Source organism: Xenopus laevis, chromosome 9_10S (assembly GCF_017654675.1).
Source record: "Xenopus laevis strain J_2021 chromosome 9_10S, Xenopus_laevis_v10.1, whole genome shotgun sequence".
NCBI classification, from domain to species: Eukaryota; Metazoa; Chordata; class Amphibia; order Anura; family Pipidae; genus Xenopus; species Xenopus laevis.
The window spans coordinates 83,095,888-83,118,175 of record NC_054388.1 but is presented as its reverse complement, the minus strand read 5'-3'; the positions used below and the strand labels follow the sequence as shown (position 1 = coordinate 83,118,175).

General features: G+C 38.7%; 1 protein-coding gene across 4 annotated transcripts in view; it reads left to right on the top strand.

The window, feature by feature from the left end:
• The window catches only part of smurf1.S (SMAD specific E3 ubiquitin protein ligase 1 S homeolog), a 28,743-nt gene extending 13,343 nt beyond the window's left edge, over positions 1 to 15,400 (top strand). For 2 of the 4 annotated variants that reach the window (XM_018239053.2, XM_018239051.2), the window contains 12 exons: positions 1,879 to 2,111; positions 2,770 to 2,854; positions 4,220 to 4,366; positions 4,447 to 4,648; positions 5,099 to 5,202; positions 6,741 to 6,855; positions 7,281 to 7,459; positions 8,708 to 8,845; positions 10,920 to 11,040; positions 12,194 to 12,395; positions 13,517 to 13,601; positions 14,035 to 15,400. In XM_018239053.2, coding sequence (XP_018094542.1) covers positions 1,879 to 2,111; positions 2,770 to 2,854; positions 4,220 to 4,366; positions 4,447 to 4,648; positions 5,099 to 5,202; positions 6,741 to 6,855; positions 7,281 to 7,459; positions 8,708 to 8,845; positions 10,920 to 11,040; positions 12,194 to 12,395; positions 13,517 to 13,601; positions 14,035 to 14,134 — 1,711 coding nt within the window. In that variant the 3' untranslated portion in view covers positions 14,135 to 15,400. The remainder of the gene's footprint in view (positions 1 to 1,878; positions 2,112 to 2,769; positions 2,855 to 4,219; positions 4,367 to 4,446; positions 4,649 to 5,098; positions 5,203 to 6,740; positions 6,856 to 7,280; positions 7,460 to 8,707; positions 8,846 to 10,919; positions 11,041 to 12,193; positions 12,396 to 13,516; positions 13,602 to 14,034) is intronic. The other 2 variants (XR_001933430.2, XM_018239052.2) reach the window with 2 other exon arrangements.
• The last annotated feature ends 6,888 nt before the right edge of the window (positions 15,401 to 22,288 follow it).

Sequence of the window (22,288 nt, the reverse complement as noted above, 5' to 3'; positions counted from 1 at the left end):
TGCTTGAAGAGCTGCCCCCATGGCTACACAGCAACTTGTTTATATAAACTAGTTGTATTTCAGATGCAAAACACCGGTTTTACTAGTGCAGGGCAACACTACATTATATGATCATTCCTTTAAAACATTTACTGAAATTACTGTTCCTGTAAGGACTGGAGCCCAAAACTACACTGCATGCTAAAGTGAGGCCCTGCCAGGGATCTATAAGCCATACATTTTTCATCCCTTGACTTAATGGCATTTTGTAACGGGAACATATAGCCTAAATCCAAATTCAATCCAAATGCATTTATTGCCTTCTATAGTTGTTGCCTCCTGCCAAATACTTGACTCAACTGTACTCTTTCTACTTTCTCCTTGTGCCAACACTACTTTATCTCTATATGCAGGCAGCAGATGCATTCAATCACTGAAAAGCGAGGCAAGTGGTGCATACAAACTAGGGATGCACCGAATCCAGGATTCGGTTCGGGATTCGGCCAGGATTCGGCCTTTTTCAGCAGGATTCGGATTCGGCCGAATCCTTCTGCCCGGCCGAACCGAATCCGAATCCTAATTTGCATATGCAAATTAGGGGCGGGGGGGGGAAATTGCGTGACTTTTTGTCACAAAACAAGGCAGTAAAAAATATTTTCCCCTTTCAACCCCTAATTTGCATATGCAAATTAGGGTTCCGGTTCGGTATTCGGCCGAATCTTTCACGAAGGATTCGGGGGTTCGGCCGAATCCAAAATAGTGGATTCGGTGCATCCCTAATACAAACAAAACCTAAATTATAAAAATGAGTCTAGGTAGTGCCTAGAGGCATACATAGTGTCTGTCTCTAGGCACTACCTATGCAGTTACCTGACTGCAATGGGTCCCTTGTAGGCTACCAGCAAAAAAAGTCACCCCTGTATTTTAGCCTCTTGGTTAAATCATGCTTTCTGTTATTCTGTGGTCCTTGCAGTTGCAGCCATTGTTCTGTGTCCCGCTCAGGCTGACCATCTTTACGTTGCAGTTAAATACCTTTCCAGAGCACAAGCTTCCTATGGAAATTGACTTCTAGCTGGAAAAATGTAATTGAGTGTGGGGTTTGACTGTACCTATCAAACACTGCAGCTTTAATAACCCAACAGCAAGATCCTCTGAGCAAAGAAAATATATTCCCTGTTTAGCAACAGCTCCCCATGGCGCTTACATCTCGTAAGAAATTAAAGGCAAACCATACCTTATTGCTTATCGATATGCAGGGCTGTAACTAAGTAGGCCTGGACCCCCCTGAAAAAGATTTTTTGAGCTACTTCCTGCAGTCACATGGTCTGTGTTGTCTATTATTGGGCCACTATTTTGTCCACTTGTTTTGTCATAAACATAACACTTTCAGCTGTTGGTGTGCATGTGCAGTATTGTTAATTCTCTCCAAGTACTGGCACAGAAAGATTGACGTGATACAAATGTATTGGGCTAGGTCTAGACATGCATCCAACCTATGAAAAAACCCATATATGAATAGTATACAAAAAATCCTAAAACTTGAACTACCGATTTCAATGGGAGAATGGAGAATGCAGCCAAGCTATTCACTAGTTTCGGCTGATTTGTACTATTACTACAGAATTTTAAGCTGCATCATCTTCTCTCTAATTTGGATGTTGCAGTGAAGGGTTCCTAAGAGACGGCTTTAGGGCCCATTGCATTGTTGTACTAGTCTGTGAAATACTTTATGTATACCATTAATAAGTAAATAATCCTGTTCTTGCATTACATACTGTAATAATTGACACTATATATTTTCAACTATTAAAGGGGACTATGAATAAATGCCATCCAACCTGCAGCATGTTTTCCTTGCATATATTCTGTAATGTATTTCAAATATGTATGTTGATTCAGGACACTTTATGAAGATGCTGGCCCTGGCAGGCCCCTTAGTTGTTTCATGGATGAACCAGCTCCTTATACTGATGGACCAGGTGCAGCTGGAGGAGGATCCTGCAGGCTAGTAGAATCTCCAGGTCAAGAACAGAGACTCCAGGCACAGAGGCTTCGTGGACCAGAAGTCCGAGAGCAGACACCTCAAAATCGATCCCATGGGTACCAGTCACAGGACTTGCCTGAAGGTTATGGTGAGGATTATTTGCTCATTTGGTAAGGTAGATCTTTTCAGTATTAAAAAACCAAAACACCTATATGTGAATGGATATTCACAAGAGGGGATTTTTTTGTATAGTTATCTGTTCATGGCCTCTTGATGTACATTGACCATTAGCCAGTCACCAATAATATGACCACAATCTACCTATAAAACTACTTTAGATGTAAAACAGCCAGCAATTGCTGCAGTATTTATATAGGTGTGTAAAATATTTTACACCTAAAAGCTGTAGAACATGTAAAGAGACATTATGGATGTAAGAAATCTTTGTGCCCTGTGCTGTTTTTAATTTTTTTTGCATAATTTATCATACTTTGATCATGCACATGGATTTATGAGGCATACCTTGAAAATAGTGGTGATAATTTAATTTAAATTTTTGTAATTTACACACCTTTATAAACATGCTCCTGAGTAGCGAATCTTGAGAATTTCCGGCAGACCAGCAGAGTTGAAAGGAGTTGGGTCTGCCCAAATGTGAAAGCAAGAACTTTATGCTGCAATCAAATAAAATTAATACACAGGGATTTGGTATTAGGACTATATTGGAATGGAATGCCGTGTGTACATATAATATTTTAAAATACTTATTTTTCCTTTCTAACTCCTAATGTTCCTTCTTTTTGTAGAACAAAGAACTACAGTTCAGGGGCAGGTGTATTTCTTGCACACGCAAACAGGTGTCAGCACATGGCATGATCCCCGAATACCAAGGCAAGATTTTTTTTTTTTTTTTACTTCTGCTGTCGAAAAGGGATGTTTCACCTTTTAGTAAACTTTTAGTATGTTATAGAATGGCCAATTCTAAGCAACTTCTTAATTGGCCTTCGTTATTTTTTATAGTTTTTATTAATGATTTGCCACTGCCTTTTTTCTGAAACTGCAAATTAGAGACTGCTGAATATAAAGCTAAATAACCCAAAAGACACAAATAAAAAAAAAATGAAAACCAATTGCAAATTTTCACAGACTATCACTCTCTACATCATACTAAAAGTCAATGTAAAGCTAAACAATCCCTTTAACATGGACCTATAACAGTTGTACTCTTTAAGAATTCGGGAAATATTTTATTTATTTATTTTGCACAAGTCAGTGTTCGTTATTTAGATGACATCCAAGAAACTGCCTGTATTTGAAATCAGTTTCCAGGAACCTGTTTCTGAAAAGAAGGTTTGAAAATACTTTTCTATGCAGAGGGTCTATCACTGAGGAGTTATGTGAACATATAAACAACAAGGCCATAGACCACGCACAGTGGCAGAGGGCTGAATCCGCATATTCTCCACCCATGTTTATTCTTTGTGGAAAAAATGTGTGATAGACTAAATTACAGTTAGCAGTAGCGCGTTTGTTGCGTGTGTGTTCACCATTAGTAGTGAATGTTACCAATGTTTACATTGGTAACTTAATTCTGATAAGTCTAACAAATTCATATACTGTATTTCTGAATGAAACACAACTATTAATATAATGGCAAAATTATAAATAACATGCAAATACAATGGTATGATAGATTTAAAAATCATTTTTATCTGCTTCACTTTTATGGGAAGGCTTTCTTCGAGGTGTTTAAACAATGTGGGTGGAATTTTCTTCCGTTCAGCCAAAAGAGCATTAATTAAGAGGGGCACTGGTGTTGGCCCAAGAGCCCTGGCTCACAGTGAGCATTTTACAGTTGTGGTCATGACTTTGTCCAGACTAGTTAATTACTTTCATTCCCAGGAAGCCAGTTCTGTGCAGTTCTGTACAGACCTGAAATGCTCCAGGGTCCAATAGCTCTTTACACCCTTTCAGCCAATGCTTAGCATTATGTATAGTGATATTAGACTTGTGTGTGACTGCTCAAGGAAATTAAGTGTTTTATTTCCAGTGATATAGTTCTTGTGCTGTCAGACACATCTTATATTGCGACGGTTTTTAACACAACGTAAAGGTTTTACTTACAAAATGAGCTTAATATGAAATTTGAGCAAGGGTGCCTAACATTACCATTTATGTGTATATAACTGGTTCTTGTAGCTGTACTAAAAGCATATTTGTGATTCAGGCAAAACTTTTCTACTTTACGTATTTTAGAGACCTTAACAGCGTGAATTGTGATGACCTTGGCTCTCTGCCTACTGGATGGGAGGTTAGAACCACTGTGTCTGGAAGAATATACTTTGTAGACCACAATAATCGCACAACACAGTTCACAGATCCAAGACTACATCACATCATAAAGTAAGATTGGCACCAAGCACAAAAAGCAAAAAATATGGGTGGAAATGCTGTATTTAATATATTCTGCACATCTCTTACAGCCATCAGTCCCAGCTAAAAGAGCCAAATCATTCTATTCAAATGCAGAGTGATGGATCTATAGAAGATGGGGATGAATTTCCTGCTCAGAGATATGAGAGAGACTTGGTACAAAAACTTAAAGTCCTGAGGCATGAGTTATCGTTGCTGCAGCCTCAGGCAGGGCACTGCCGTGTTGAAGTGTCAAGAGAAGAAATATTTGAGGTACTGTACCATGTAAAGGAACAATACAGAGAATTGGGAAGCCATGTAAACAACCTGAAAACTCGAACCAAATTCGATTCGAATTCGATCAAACTCTATTCGAGTTTTTTCTCTGAATGTCAGGAAGGCTGCAAACCTCTCCAAATTGATCCCGGGACCTCTCCCATTCACAAACAGTAATTCGGCAGGTTTTAGGTGGCAATTTGTCTAATTGGAATTCTTAAAGGGCCAGAGTATGATAAATCTAGAAAATCGAATTTGAATTTTTGAATCAAGTTTGGAAAATTCGAATTTTCAATTCGACCCTTAATAAATCTGCCCCTAATATATTTATCTTTATATTCTTTACTAATTTGTGTACAAATCTTTAACTGATCTTTAAACTTCAAGTGACAGAAGCAAAATGTGTTCAATGCAGTTCGTTTGATAATCCTATAATATGTTGTTCAGGAGTCATATAGACAAATAATGAAGATGAGACCCAAAGATCTGAAGAAAAGGTTGATGGTGAAATTCCGTGGAGAAGAAGGACTTGATTATGGTGGAGTTGCAAGGTATTGTCCTAGTTATCATCTACTGATCCTGGGCTCTACCACTGTATTGGTCATACATACTAATGATTTTAGGCAGTTCTCATTCCTACTAGTCTGAAATATACTACGTTATACCAGATTTAGAGCTGCATTCATACCTTGTGCTGCGCTAGTCCATAATGAAAGCTGGCATCCGTTGGAAATATAGCAATCAAATCTTTTCCCTCATCTTGTGTACCCAGACAGATATCTCATATTCTCAGTATTTGAGTGTTGTTCTGTAAATTTGGGCTCTTTACTTCTAAACTACAGAAATGCATTGTCGCTGTGATTGTATGTTGTTCTGAAATCTATCATAATAGCAACATATAGGCCAATATTATTTGCTGCAAAAGATGGAACAGAGTTCATATTATCCAAAAAGACTTAAAGGGCAGTTCACCTTTAACTTGTAGTATGTTACAGAATGACCAAATCTAAGCAATTTTTAATTAGGCTTTTTTATTGTTTTTAAATTATTTGCCTTTTATTTTCGACTCTTTTTTTCTGCTTTTATATGAGTGTCACTGACCCCTACATCTAAAAAATAAATGAGCCCATATAATAAGTGAGCCTACAGTTTTGTCGCTATTGCTACTTTTTATTACTCTTCTTTCTATTCAGGCCTCTCCTATTTATATTCCAAGCTCTCATTTAATTCAATGCCTGCTTGCTAGGGTAATCTAAACCCCATCACTTGCCCACTTATGTAATAAATGGTCCAGGTTTGGCCAGCTGCAGTAATCCATATAAACCAATGAGATATTTGTGCTTAAAAGGTATTTTTAAAATGCTGCCGATATTCCAAACTGTAGGTCTGCTGAGCAAACCGATAATTTGCAGTAAATATTTAAAATGGTATTTTTTTAACTGCTGTGGATATTCTAAAACTGTAGATCTGCCGATCAAACCACTATATAGCAGTAAATATTAAAAATGTAGAAATTAATTTTGCATTATATTGCATATTTTGGAGCTCTCCGAATAACTGGTTTCCGAATAAAAGATCTCATGCCTATATTTTGCAAAAGATGGAAGGAAACTACAGTAATATGGTCTCCTAAGCCTGGATGAGCTGCACATAGAGTAAGAGAGTGGATATGGAAGGATAGGGAGAGAGTTGAAGCCTAGTCCCAACATAGCAGACACAAAAAAACATTTTATATTGTAATTTATCTTATGATGTCAGCATTATGATTATTTAACTTTCTGTAGAACTCCTTGTCATGTTCATCCAAGTTTTTCTGGCTTTTTATAAGGGTTAACAGAAAAGGAATTTAAGAGGATTGTGGTTAAATGCTATTTTTGTGCAAGGCAAGTATATGTTCTTGTACAGTGGCTAGGGAGTACCCTGTAACAGCATACACCCACCTCATTATATAGCCATTGTTTCTAAACAATAAAATGCTAAAAAAAAAACCATCAATCCTGGGTATATTTGCAATATGTTATTTTTTTTTTTTATTATTCAGAGAATAGCTCAGAAACCTGCTCATTCTTGGTGTGATTCGTTTTGACAGGGAGTGGCTGTATTTACTATGCCATGAAATGCTGAATCCATATTATGGACTTTTCCAGTATTCTACAGACAATATTTATACTCTGCAAATTAATCCTGATTCATCTATTAATCCAGTAAGTGTTAACCCTGAAAACTTGACATTATGATCAGCTGACAGATGGGGGCAAACAGGGACACTTTGCTATGGTGAGCTACGAAGAAAGATTGGCTTTTTTTTTCCTCTCTATTTTTGTAAACAAACTAGCCATGACTTTTTTTTTTTTTTGGAAACAACAAACTCTGTTTTAGGCAGAAGTTTATATGTGTGTCACTTGCCAGTGACTACACAAACTGTTGCATATTATAACATTTATGGTGCTGGCACTTTGACACCACCATAAAATGAATGGCACAAGTAATAGGCATGATGTTTGCCTAGGGCATATTTTTTCCTATTTTTCTTACTTGCATTTACCCAGTGTTTATTGCCAGAGAGCAATGGTATCAGTCTCTTAATTCTGCTGATTTGTTTTAATCTAACCTCTACTCTGCTCCACAGGATCATTTATCTTATTTCCATTTTGTTGGTCGAATCATGGGATTGGCTGTGTTTCATGGACACTACATTAATGGGGGGTTTACAGTTCCTTTCTACAAACAACTTTTGGGGAAGCCCATTCAGCTGTCTGACCTGGAATTTGTGGATCCAGAGCTGCATAAAAGCCTGGTTTGGATTTTGTAAGTACAATTTAATGTTGATACATTAGTCTAAGCCTCTGTCTTGGTAATGGTTAACTGTTTATGTAATGTTATGTTCCCTCTAAGCCAGTGGTCCCCAACTTTTGGAGTTGTGTTGTGAACCACATTCAAATTTATAAAGTGTTGGGAAGCTAACTTGTCATGAAAAAAAGTTCCTGGAGGCTGCCAAATAAAGACTGGCTTGGCCGTTGGCACTCTTCAGACTGCCTGCCTGTAGCAGCCCATGTTTGCAGGACATTTATAGCTTTTTTCTTCTAAGAATTGCCCAATATTTATTAAATAAACGGCTTTGAGGCATTGCAAGCGATACCAAAAGGGGGTTTCAAGAAACATGTGGTTAACAAGCTAGTAGCTGGGGATCGCTGCTCATATTTACATGCAAAACTGTCTTTGAAAGCTACTTTGTCACAAAAAACGTTTCTTGGAAGCAGCTGAATAAGGACTGGACTGGCTGTTGCAGCCTATGTTTGTAGTACATTATATGTATGTGTTGGAAAGCTACCTTGTCATGAAAAAATTTCCTGGAGGCTGCCAAATAAAGACTGGCTTGGCCGTTAGCACTCTGAAGACAGACTGTCTTTAGCAGCCATCATTTTCCATTATTTATTAAACAAACCGATTTGAGGCCATTGCAATCGACGCCAAAAGGGTGTCAAGAAACATGTGGCTAACAAACCAGTAGCATGGGATCGCTGCTCATATACACGCGCAACAGTTATGATACCTGCACATACAAAACATAGTAGGGGGGACAGCTGACAACTCTGTATGAAATACTGATCTGGCAGGTATCCTAAGGGCAAGAGCACAATGAATGAATTTGGGTGCTGTATCCAGGGCACTTTTGGAACAAGGCAGTGTGAGACCGTTGCCTCAGGTAACACTTCGCCATGGGTGTGTGTGTGCGCTAGACAATCAGCTGATTAATAGCTAGAATCTTCAATAAACAGAAGTCACTTTATTGTAATATTTACTAGTGGATTCTAACTTTCTTTTTTGTGAAATAAAAAACCGATAACCTCAAAACAATATACACGTATGCAAGACAGATGCCTACTATAGAGAGACGCGCACAACCATTTTCCACACACAGGCTTGATATTAAAAATGGGTTACTTAAAACAGTTCATAGTCCTGGGAATAAGCAGAAGAAATTGTAACTAAAACAAATTGTCGTGCATTGCAATGCCATTGATCGAAAACAATATGTTGTCTTCATTGTCTTAGAGAGAATGACATTACTTCAGTGTTAGACCACACATTCTGTGTTGAGCACAATGCATTTGGCCGACTTCTTCAACATGAATTAAAACCAAATGGCAAGAACCTACAAGTAACAGAAGAAAACAAGAAAGAGTATGTGAGGTATGTCGATAAAATATACGGTATGTATGTTATTTGCACGTGTATTTGGACTTCTATTTAGACAAAAGTTTGTTTATTATCTGTCCTGTTTGATTTCGTCCAAAAAATTGTGAAGGGGCAAACATTTGCAAAACACATTTCTGTGGAATCTTTTTTTTTGTGCACAATACATTGGAGTCAATGGGGCAGGTTCACTAACCAGTGAAAATTCGGCAGCGACTGCTTCGCCAGGCGAAAATCCGCTCAGACAACGCTAATTTACTAAAATGTGAAGTTGCATCCAGGGAAACGTACGCTGGTGAATTTTCGCTAAAGTTACTTAAAGCGAAGATGCACTAGCGTTCAATTATGCCTATCGCAACTTCGTTAGAGGTCTTCGCTCAGGCTAATTTGCATATGGCGGGAAATTAGAAAGTTTAATGGACAAATATGTTGTAGCAAAAACATTAGACTAAACAAATCCAGGGTACCTTTAATAAATAAAATAGAGTTTTTATAATGTAAGACACTCGGTATTCTCATCACATTCGGCGCTGATCCAGGACACGATATGCAGGCAACAGCATCATTGTAAAAGGTTAGGCTTTATTTCAACACACACATGAATGAGGATTACATGTGCCGAATGTGATGAGAATACCGAGTGTCTTACATTGAATATCGGCGGGAAGTGGCTGGCGTCTCACACAGGCTGCGACCAGGAGGACACAGCAACACTGGGTGAGCTCCGATGCGAATCGCATCATTTTCTGTATAGTTTTTATAATACCCTACACATGAGCCCAGTGTATAGTTTATGTGCTATATGTTAGGAAATGTATGGGGGAACCCGGTTACCCAAAAAAATGTAAGGACTTTTGCAGGCTATCACTCTGAAAAAAAAAAGGAAAAGACGCCAGTGTTTATATATGCACTCCAATGCACTTTGCCTGGTCTGAGCTGGCGAAGGCAAGTCTGGTGAAAGAAGTAACGTTCAGTAAAATCCACATCTTAGTGAATTTGCGGAGTAACGTCCATTCGCCAGAGCAAACATTTGCCAGGGGATAGAGTGTGAATGAGTGCTAGCGAAGTTACGTCTGCGCCCGTTGGTGCGAGGTGCCTAAAAACGGTAACGCTGGGAATCGTCGCCAGCGTTAGTCACTTCGCCCTTTAGTAATTCTGTCCCCAAAGAGTGGTTTTTCACAGCGAAACCTGGCAAAGAATTTTACCCATCACTATTTATGAGATGTTGACATGGAAAGTATTTCTCTAGTGACAAGCTTACATACTGGCCTTTTTTTAACCCCCCCCTTCTACTATGCATGTTTGTTGTTCCTTTGCTGTCCTTGGTTGCATGACCAGACTCAAACGTGTCATTCTAACTTCATTACCGTCTAATGTGTTAAAACTATCCATGCACATACCACTATTATAATACAAAATAAAGATGTTACAGTGTAGGGTAGCCTGCCATTTAGGGATTTGGGCAGTAGATAATTTTATTGGCTGATGTTCCATGTTTGTCGGTTCATTGTGCATCTGCAGTTACGGAAGTGAAAACGAGCCTCCACTCCACTTTGCCATCACCTTTTCTGATTGTTCTTGCAGACTGACTTGAAGGTGGCCAAACCCACACACTCTCAGCCTGTGCTTGTGGAGAGTTTATATGCCCTTGTATGGCTGCCTTTAGCTTCAGCTTTTTCACTAGGTGTTTAAGAACAGCAATACGAGCTTGAGTATCTGCAGGTAGAGTTAGTTTCTGCTAGGTTTATGCTGTAGTCTCCTCAGCAGATTAATTTGCTGTTTCCTGTAAATTTAGCTAAAGCCAGAGGGTTTGACCTTTTGTTCTTATCAGATCTAGAGAATATAGGTTCCTGTTCTTTCCAGAGAGTTAAGTCACTGGTAAAGTATTTTTTTTACAAAATGTCTGATGGTATACACGTACATTTTTATGTCCACTGTGTTCATCCACAACAGCAGGTTCTTTTTAAAATATTGCATCCGTTGGCCAGAGAGTGCAGGCTTCATTCCTAAAAGCTCTGTTAAAGATGAGAAAATCTTGAAGGATATAGTCACGTTTTTGTTTGTCTTGCAGGTTGTATGTTAATTGGAGGTTCATGAGAGGGATAGAGGCTCAGTTCTTAGCTCTGCAGAAAGGTTTTAATGAGCTAATACCACAACATCTGTTGAAGCCATTTGAGCAAAAAGAACTAGAGGTAAGAAGTCTGCAGTTTTCTTTCATAAATACAGTATATAAACTGTTGTAGCAGCATTAAGCAGCTTATACTGGTTTGTTTACTGCTCTTCTATACGTGTATGATGGGCCCAATGTTCCCCCATCTATGTACTATGGATATCCTATATGAAAAAGGAAAACCAACAGAAATAGCAATTCATGTTTATTCTCAAACCAGACAAAGTAGTTGGAATTGTAATGAAGTTAACCCTAAGTTTCATAATACATGTGTATTTTTATTTAGTGATATGGTTTTATGATGAGTGATGGGGTACTGTGAGAGCATAAAGACATATTTAATATTAAAATAAATATAAGTTCTGGTATAGGATCTGTTATCCAGCATTCTTCGAATAACAGAAGGCCATCTCATGTTGACTCCATTTTAATGGTGCATGACCTAGCTGGGACATCTGGGTCAGAGTATTGGTTATTTAAAGGGATCCTGTAATCAGAAAACATGGTTTTTTCAAAACGCATCAGTTAATAGTGCTACTCCAGCAGAATTCTGCACTGAAATCCATTTCTCAAAAGAGCAAACAGATTTTTTTTATATTCAAATTTGAAATCTGACATGGGGCTAGACATTTTGTCAATTTCCCAGCTGCTCCCAATCATGTGACTTGTGCCTGCACTTTAGGAGAGAAATACTTTCTGGCATGCTGCTGTTTTTCCTTCTCAATGTAACTGAATGTGTCTCAGTGAGACATGGGTTTTTACTATTGAGTGTTGTTCTTAGATCTACCAGGCAGATGTTATCTTGTGTTAGGGAGCTGTTCTCTGGTTACCTTCCCATTGTTCTTTTGTATGGCTGCTTGGGGGGAAAGGGAGGAGGTGATATCACTCCAACTTGCAGTAAAGAGTGATTGAAGTTTATCAGAGCACAAGTCACATGACTTGGGGCAGCTGGGAAATTGACAATATGTCTAGCCCCATGTCAGATTTCAAAACTGAATATAAAAAAAATATGTTTGCTCTTTTGAGAAATGGATTTCAGTGCAGAACTATTAATTGATTCATTTTGAAACATTTTTTTTCCCATGACAGTATCCCTTTAAGGATTATCTATGCAAAGGAGTACAATTCTTAAAGCTGTATTTTTAATTAACCTTGTCTACATTTTTTTATCACAGCTTATTATCGGTGGCTTGGATAAAATTGACATCGGTGACTGGAAGGCGAACACTAGACTAAAACACTGCTTAGCTAATAGCGATATTGTACAATGGTTCTGGCAAGCAGTGGAGTCGTTTGATGAGGAGAGAAGGGCCAGGCTACTTCAGTTCGTCACCGGCTCTACGCGTGTTCCTCTGCAGGGCTTTAAAGCTCTTCAAGGTGACTGATTACCAAAGCTGAAATCATCCTTACCTAGTATCCGTTACAAATTAAATCCAAACAGGAGTTTAAAATACTCCATACAAACATCTAGTTCTTTGTATTTAAGAGGATGCTTCCAGCTTATATTATCTGTAGTTGATTTGGAAATAAAGGCTAGCTGCTTATAATTATACATTAGGGTTGCTACATGAGCTCTATAAAAGTGAATTACACCCACCAGATCATCCCTTTAACCATGAATGTGTGCAAAATAGGTTGTGCATCATTGCATACAATTAGTTGTGCAGTAAAACATATATTCACTATGTTTAATCATTCTATATAATATGCCTGCAGGGTTCTTCCCCAGAAAAAAAAATGGCAGGGAATAAAAATATAAATAAATATGTGCCTGCGAACCCCCCTCCCTGCGCTAAAATAACTGTTAAAGCACAGTCCTTACGGCGAATACATAACCAAACACAGGACACAGTTCTTCTGGCTTCAACGCGCGTACGAGAGCTATGGGTGCAGCGTGGGGGTAGAGATGCTGTGCAGCGGAGCAAATCAGCCAGCAGATGCGTCTGGGGAGAACACTGAAATTAATAATCAGAGCACATTCATGTTATATTTATTGCACTGACCTTTGTGAGAAGGGGAGGTATTAATTGCTAGAGGTATTGAGTACACACAGTAGAAACCACCCTGGAAATGCACAGTGCAGCTACTACAAGGCTGTACCATCTACACAACTGAAACTCACTGTTCAATAACCAACTTTTAATATTTTTTTTACCTAAGCATATAAACTGGCAAATAACCCTTTGGATCGGTTAAACTTGGTTGATTATGGGCATGCATGTTTCATCATTCCCCCACCCCCATGCTTTTTTGGCAGGGCCTGAACTAGGGGTAGGCAGAAGAGGCATGTGCCTAGGGAGCATAGTTATGGAGGGCGCCAGGCACGTACCTTCTCTGCCCTTGGGAACCCAGCCAGCCTGGCCCAGCACTGCTATTTTGGTTAATAATATATAGAATTATTTTCCATTACTTCCTGTATTTCTCGTACATGTCGAAAGTATGGTTGGCTTGTGTGTTTTTACCATTTTTAGTGCATTTACTGTAACATTTCCTGTAAGGTTCTACAGGTGCTGCTGGACCCAGACTTTTTACTATTCATCTGATTGATGCTAACACAGATAACCTTCCAAAAGCTCACACCTGGTAAGATCTTGGGGTTTTGCAGTACACTACTACTAAAAGCAAAATCATAGACAACTAAAAATATTCTAACTTCATACCTCTCAACTGTGCCAGCTGCATCGATTCTAAATCAATGGAAACGCAGCATAGATCTGAGACCCAACCACTGGAATTGAAAGGGATAATGAAAATGTACTTTGAGCATGGGTAGTAACTTGTTGCTAATATGCAACTGTCAGAAGCAAGTACTAAAGTCAATTTTCTCTTTAAAAAATGCTTGCAACAGCAACACTATTTTTTTTTTTTTCTTAAACGGAGTTCAGGTTAAAGGATAAAAAGCACAGTGGGAATATATATATATTTTCAAGTATATATGGGAAATGTATATTTATTTTCAAATTTTTGAAACAAAAAAAAAAATTGTCGAATGTTTTCCTTTTTTTTTCTTTTTCAGCTTTAACCGAATTGACATTCCTCATTATGAATCATATGAAAAGCTCTATGAGAAATTACTAACAGCCGTAGAAGAGACTAGTGGTTTTGCTGTGGAATAATTTAAACCAAAGGAGACAATTAGCCCAAGAAATCAAAACAAACCCACAGACAAGACTCCTGGCCTCTCTTGTAAGATGTCTTTCTGTCTCCTCAATTCTCTCCCACTTATTCTGGGATTTCATTGTTTTTTTTTTTGTTTTGATTTTTTCTATTTCACAAGAAGTACTCCTCGTCGATGGCTTGTGGATAAGCAGGCCGTGTGGTAACAGGCTTGTGAAAACCCAAACAATTGTTTTTTTTTTTAAGGTGTGTGTTCATGAAGGACGTAATAATGAAAGCGACAGATTATGGGAAATTTTCTGTGGCCGAGTAATGAAGGGAAATTGGAATGAAGCAGAAAAAGAAATAAATTTATTCCGCTCAATCATGAAGTTCTGTCGCACAGACGCAAATTTCCAAGGAAGATTGAATTAAGAGTTTTGGCCTAGGTACTATTTTTGAAATCTCCATTGTTAATTTGAATCCTACACACTGGCCCCCTACAATTGCTCCTCATTGATGCTTATCCAAACTGCGGGCTTAGGAAGAACGTGAAGATGGAAGTCACTTATTACATACTGGAAATTTCAACCTGGTTTGAGTATTAAAGAAACTGTGATGAAGCATTAAGAATAATAGAAACCGTTATCTGATTCTAGAAAATGATTTGACAGACTTGCACAGACACATTTATAAGGAACACTAGGGCTCATATATAAACACTGGTCAGATTTGTCCTTTGGCATGGCAACCAATCGGTTTTTGCTCTAATTGATCTATTTGGTGCTGGATGAGAAAGGTATTCACTGATTGGTTGCTAAAAGTTATCGCCCAAATGTAAATTTGCCCGGTGTTGATAAGTGAGTCCCACGGAGTAATGACATAGCAGATGTGTATATTTTATATAAATATACATTAGGGTCGACCCTGACCAAAAAACAAAATTCCCTATCCAGGGGTCTAGCAATTACTAGTGTTGCCCCCCTTTACAAAGCCCTTTCCAGACCACATAAAACCCACTGCTTAAATGTAAACGGTTTCCCAGCTGCCTAGATACAGAGCCGCACAGCAAGTTGGCAACCACCATTTTTATCGTTAAATACACTTTTATGTTTGGAGAATGAATTTAAGCAATTTGACATTGTTTAAAGTTTGACATTTATCTTGCAACAAGGCTGCAGTGGTTAAGCTGAAAGAACCCTTTTAACTCAAAAGCCCATATTCTTGGCTTTGTTGTAAGACCATGTTTCCCTGCTCCATAACTATTAAAATCCTTGAGAAATGTATGACCTCTGTTCTATTATATCCTTGTACTAGCTAGGAATTTACCTTTAAATATTTGTCTTGTGCTGATTTTCAGGGGCACTTGTGTCATGAGACTGTATCAGGGGCATCAAAAATATCCCCATTGTTTTCTTATTCTGTTTATTTTTAATTCTGCCTATTTCGGTGTAGTGTAGGATATTCTTTGTACTTCCCAGCCCTTTCTGGCCTGCTCCAAGCCCAGGAAAATAAGGGTGGGTTGCTGCAAAATGCCAAGAAGTACACCTTTACTTTTTAACCACTGGCAGAGCAGGAGTAGGGGAATGGGGTCCCAGTGTAATAAGTAAATTTAGAGGTTCAAAAAGTGACATAGAAATGCTGGGCTTCTATACCAGTGCAAGGCAGTGAAGATCTGTGCCTCCAAAGATGCCCCAGAAGCTCCTCATCTTCCTTTCTTCACAGTCACAGCATATGCTCTGTGATTCGATTAAGGCACACATTACATGGCAGCTCAGAATTAAGTATACTCTGCAGCCAAATTTAATAATCAGCCCTGTAGCATTGGCCGCTATGACATATGTACCTCATTTTCTGCTTGATAATTTGCTATTACCCCTAAGCTCACCTCCTCAACAGCTGTCCAGACCACAACGCGCGTGGACAGTGTCTTGGACACTCGCAAAACAGCCTAACAAATCCAAGATGGGGAGCTCCTGTGCACTAATTTGCTGGGCTATATCATTACCATTATAGGGATGCTGAACCTAAAGGCTGATGCTGTAAGTTCAGTATATAAAATACAACATTTTTAGCCATATAAGTTTTTTTTAAGGTTTGGTTCTCCTATTAAAGGAGAAGGAAAGCTACGGAGGCCTTTTATTGCGAATAGATTAGCTGCAATAGTGCAAGCTAGAATGCTATATTTATTCTGTAGAATGTTTTACCATACCTGAGTAAAAAGCTCTAGAAACTCTCTGTTTTTTAAGGATAGGAGCTGCAGTATTAATGTGGTGTGACATCACTTCCTGCCTGAGTCTCTCCCTGCTCTGGGCTCAGATTACAGTAGAAAAGGGAGGAGGGGGGGAAGAGGAGCAAACTGAGCATGCTCTTGCCCAGGGCAATGAGGTTTAAGCTGAAGGCAGGAAGTCTGATACAGAAGCCCATGTGTACACAATAGAAGGAAAGAAATGCTGTATTTCTTTTGACAGGGGACAGAGCAGCACTACTTTGGGAGTTTACTGGTATATTTAGATGGACCTTTCTGATAAGGCTTACTTAGTTTTAACCTTTCCTTCTCCTTTAAGGGTTATTTTAAAGCTGTATTGAAATTGTTGCTGGCATTTGTTTTGCTGCATTCCTTCCTTGACTGATTTTCATTTTTTGTGCACTAACCTGTATAATGTAGTTTCCCTTTTAATTCTGCTGACCAAAATGACCTGTTTTGGTTTTTGTTTGTTTTTTTTGCCTGACCCAAAAGCAGTACTGTTCTAATAGTTCTAGGGATATATAGGTGCCTTGCTATAGCAGCTGTAAAGCTATTTGAAAACCGGTATTACATGTAAATGTCTGTCACCTAAAGAATATAGTTTGTTGCTTGGAGATTTGGTTAAGACTCATTTGTCAGACTGGTGCATTGACCCTCACTGCCATCCATATAGCAGCAATGAAAATGCCCCTGTGACTGCAAATGCTACTGAATGAGAGGCACCGTGTGAGGCATATGGAAAGGTGACAGTAGTTCCAGTGAGCAATTATTGAGCAGAGGTCTAACTCTTACCACTTTGGGTGCTTCGCACTTGTCATTCAGCAGCGTTAACAGTGGTGACAGGTGGGCAGAGCTGTGGTCAAAGCACCCGTGTGTCGTTCACCTAATATTGTGTAGAGAAAATACGGGAGCATTCGTAGTCTGTTTTATATGCAGCGAAAACCACATTATGCCTTGTTTAATAGGAAACTCAGCTACTACTGGTTGCATTTTGCAATTTTACGGAATGTAGCTTTAACATATATGTTTTGTATTTGTCTACCTTTGTATTTCTCTGCAATAATAGTCTTTTGGGGAAATCCGTATAATGTTTAAGTGCGAAAACTTGAGTCTTGTCCCATAGTTGCAGGTATACATTTATAACAAGTTATACATTTCTAAACATAAGTTGTACTTGTGCTCTCATGATGCAAATTGGATTAGTGTTCTGTGTATGTATGTATATATATATATATATATGTATGTATGTATGTATGTATGTATGTACATGCATACATGCATGCATACATGCATACATGCATACATCCATACATACAGGTATGGGACCTGTTAACCAGAATGCTCAGGACTTTTCAGGATAACGGATCAATCCATAATTTGGTTTACTCTACTAAAAGAACATGTAAACATGAAATAAAACTGGTTTGCTTCCAATAAGGATTAATTATATCTCAGATTGGAAGAAGGACACAACACTTTCATTATTACAGAAAATTTTAAATTTGGATTATTTGGATAAAAAGGAGTCTATTGGAGACAACTTTTCTGTAGTTCAAAACTTTCTGGATAACGGGTTTCCGTATAATGGATCTTATACATTTGAGTATGCGCATACACACACGCACACACACACACTCATTATAGCAGTGTTGCCTATACGAATGTGGATGAAACTAGGCAAAACATAGGAATTAGATTGGGAAAAGTGGTATTTAATGCATAATTAGTCTATCCAGTGTTTCAGCCTCGTCAGTCTGATGTCACCCTGACACAAGATCCATAATGAGGCTGAAACGTTGGTTAAATTTCTTAAATAATAAATACTTATAGTAGTCTAACAAAGTATATATCAAAAGTATGCCCTGCATTTTTCTTCTTGCTCCTTTTAGGCAGAAATGTCAACTTTATATACACAAAAAAGCTGGCAAACACAAATCAAGATGATTACCCAGTGAATTATTTTTCTGCTCAAGAGAGCATGTGTGGGTCCCAGTCAGATCAGCTGCAGTAAGTTTCTTTCAAGTTTTTGTGCACTACACATACAAACCTGTGCTTCAGATGCACTCACACATACACACTTTTCTTATGCTTCCCATGCATTTACTGCACTTCAGATATTAGTCCCACAATCCCCCTCCTGTGCTTCCCAAGTTCCTCAAAATTGCCTTTGCTTCTCACGTTATTAGTCCTAACCCTTCCCATCACCCCCAAAACATTTCCTGCACTCTAATGCAAACTCTGCTTAAAGCTGCCCAAAAGCTACTGACCTGGTCCCTTCAGACTAAGTCGCTCTTGTGTGGGCTGAATATCATTCAATTATTTAGAGGTCCATCTTAAATGTACCAAACTAGGCAAAGATCAGCTCATTTGGGTAAGGATCTATTTGTGTATGGCCACCTTAAAGGGATACTGTCAAGTCACATGACCAGGGGCAGCTGGGAAATTGACAAAATGTCTAGCCCCATGTCAGATTTCAAAATTGAATATAAAAAAATCTGTTTGCTCTTTTGAGAAATGGATTTCAGTGCAGAATTCTGCTGGAGTAGCACTATGAACTGATTCATTTTGAAAAAAAAAATTTTCCCATGACAGTATCCCTTTAACCTTTCCTGTGCTTCCAATGCTTTCAGTCCCACAACCATTTTAATATTTTCCGTCATCGGTCGTAATTAAAGAGGAAACAATGACCCCTTTTTTATTTTGGTGATCATTCAGTTGGGCTTTCGTAAAAACAGGGTGCATAAACACTATCTGAAGTGGCAAAAATAACCTTTTTTTCTTTTTTTAGGGTAGACCTACACAGGCGATATACGGTGTGCATCCATCTGTTCGACATGGGCGACATTTGTATTACTTACATTCGATTCGGCGCATCCGGCTTGACGCCTGAGCTTCCTCACGTCGAAACGGATGGACGCGCACCGAAAATCGCCAGTGTAGTTCTACCCTAAAACACAGACAGACCTGTGAGATTCTGGGACTTGAAGTGACTCTGCTTCTTATAGTGAGCAGATAACTGGTTCCCTGAAAGATCCAACCTTTCATGAGGGCCCTACTTAGCACATTGGTTAACAGTCTTCATTCCAATATCCAGGACGGCATATATTTATCCACCCCAAATTCCCATAACGGACCTTCAAGCTGGGCTTTCAGTAATATCTAGGAGAGCAAATGACCATTCTCCTCAGTTCTCATCCTAACTGACGTTCAGTCCAGTGGGGAACAAGCCCACAGTCTGGAAACCACTGCTTTAAACCCTTTGTGTGTGGGGCAAGACAAAAAAATTATCAGCCAGTGTGTCCTAATGAAACTGTGTTCTGGGCATGTCCATTTGTGTGAAACCTAGGGGACATAGCTGATGTCTTTTGTGCCCTTAACCACTTCATAACCATTATTTATTTTTTGTACAGTCTATAAATATTGCTGCTATTTTTATTATGCCATCCCATTTATTTTTTATTACTAAAAATGTGTATTCATGTGTGCATTATATCTATTTATAGGTGTGTGTGTGTGTGTATACATATATGTGTATGTGTGTGCGCGCACGCACGCACGCACGCACGCACGCACGCACACACACACTGAGAGAGAATGTGAGATGGGGTGCGTGTGTATATATGCTTTTTTAAATGTCCAAATCAAATTATTAAAAGAATGTGAATATTTAATATGCCTTTGGAACCAACTGAGGCAGTGGTAGAAGAAGGTTGCAGTCTTTGTTGGTCATGTTGATTTTGTTATGTAATATATATATATATATATGCAATAAACTCTAAACCCTTTAAACACCAAATGATTGGATCTTCTAAATGTGTTCATTTTATCTTGGCGAAATATCAGTCCTGTAGCATCCGCTTATATTACAGACCAAACTCATTTTCTGCTGGATAATTTGTGACAACCCCTAAGCTTAGCTTCTCAACAGCTGCTCAGAGTCCACTGAGTATGTGAGTGTCACAGACACTTTCCAAGATGGTGACCCCCTGTGACAAGTTTGAAGTCCTGGGATCATTGCTGCGATTGACAAGCTGAAACTTTAGGCTGGTGCAATAAGTTCAGTATATAAAATATGCAATTTTAGCCATATTTATTTTTAGGGTTTACTTCTCCTTTAAATGAATTGTTCAGGGTAAAAATAAAAACTGGGTAAATAGATTGTCTGTCCACTATATATGTTTTTTTCTAATATAGTTAGTTATCCAAAAACAATGTATAAAGGCTGCAGTGACTGGATGTTTAACATAATAGCCAGAACACTATTATCTGCTTTTCAGCAGAACTATATTAGAAACATTTTTTATTTTTCACCTACAATCTATTTACCCAGTTTTTATTTTTACACTGAACTGTTCTTTTAAAAAACTCTGGGGCAGATTTATCAAAGGTCGAAGTTAAAAAAAAAATGGTTAAATCGAATGGTGGTCGAAGTTTTTTTGGGATCAAAGTAGAGCTACTTCCATTCAAATTTTTTTTTGTTTTTTTACTTCGACCTTCGATCTCGCAAACTACCCCAATTGCCCCCATACAGGTTCTAGTAGGTCCCCCATAGGCTAAAACAGCACTTCGGTAGCTTTTAGGTGGCGAATGGTTGAAGTCGAAGTTTTAAAGAGACAGTACATAAATTTTGAAGGTTTTTTTCAACTTCGAATCAAAATTGGACTATTCGATGGTTGAAGTACCCAAAATATACTTCGAAATTCGACGTTTTTAACTTCAAACCTTCACTTTGACCTTTGATAAATCTGCCCCTCTGTGTGTGCAGTGAGATCTGCTGAGTTAAAGAATTAAAGTGTAAATCATTGGGGGGGTTTCTGTGTGTGTCTGCCGAGGAAGATGCAGTAAGATACTTAGGAATTGCATCAAATATGTTATGGTGTAGGGGGCACTGCTGCCATGAAGCGAGTTGAGTATCACCCCTGATTGTACTCTAAAAGGAAAGTACTGCTGACAGCACAATGTTTATGGATGAACCACCCCAGATTGTCTCATGGGGGTGTCCAACATATTAGCACCCAGTTTTTAACCTTGAGTTTTCCTCAGGATTTCATGTTAATCATTTTTATAACTCTATGGGGCAAATTCACTAAGATTCGTAGTTGCGCCAGGCGTAACTTTGCCGCACTTCGCCAGGCGTAGTTTTGCTAGTGCTCCGCAAATTCACTAAAATCTGAAGTTGCGCTCAGGGGTAGCGTTGATTCGCTAAACAAAGTTACGCTAGCGATGGTTAATTTGCATACGGCGCCAAATTCAAATTTCAATGGAGGAATATGTAGCAGCACTACAAATGCCTGGGAAACCTTCAAAACTTCAAATAAAAATTTTATTTTGCCCTACACATGTGCCCACTGTATAGTTAAGTTGCCATGAGTTAGGAAATGTAGGGGGGAAGGAGGGGAGCCCCAAAAAAAATTTCGATCTTTTTCAGCCTATCACCCATAATATAGAAAAAACGCCAGTGTTTTTTGGGACTTAGAAAAAATTTGAACTTTTTTTTGAAGCAATCCCTATCTACTCTATTGCGCTGTGACGAAGGAAATCTAGCGTAAAAGGTAGCGTTCAGTACAATGGGGCGTTAGTGAATTTACGTAGTTACGTCCGTTGTGCAAATTCGCCAGGCGTAAGGGTGCGAAGTGAAACTAGTGAATGTACGCCAGCGTTCGTTAGTGAATTTGCGAAGTAACGAAAATGACCAACGCTAGTGAATTGACGCTAGCGTTGGGCGCTTCGGCGCTAAGTGAATTTGCCCCTATATCCCCTGAATGTACCAATATTAAATATGTATATGTGTGTTGTGTAACTTCAAAAACCGGAGACCACTTGAGGTGAAAAGATAAAGATGATTTGATGAGAGCCCCGTGGATTTTCAACTCACAAAGAGTCTGAACCCCGAACAAAGAAATCGCAGAGTTTTTATAATCTTGGG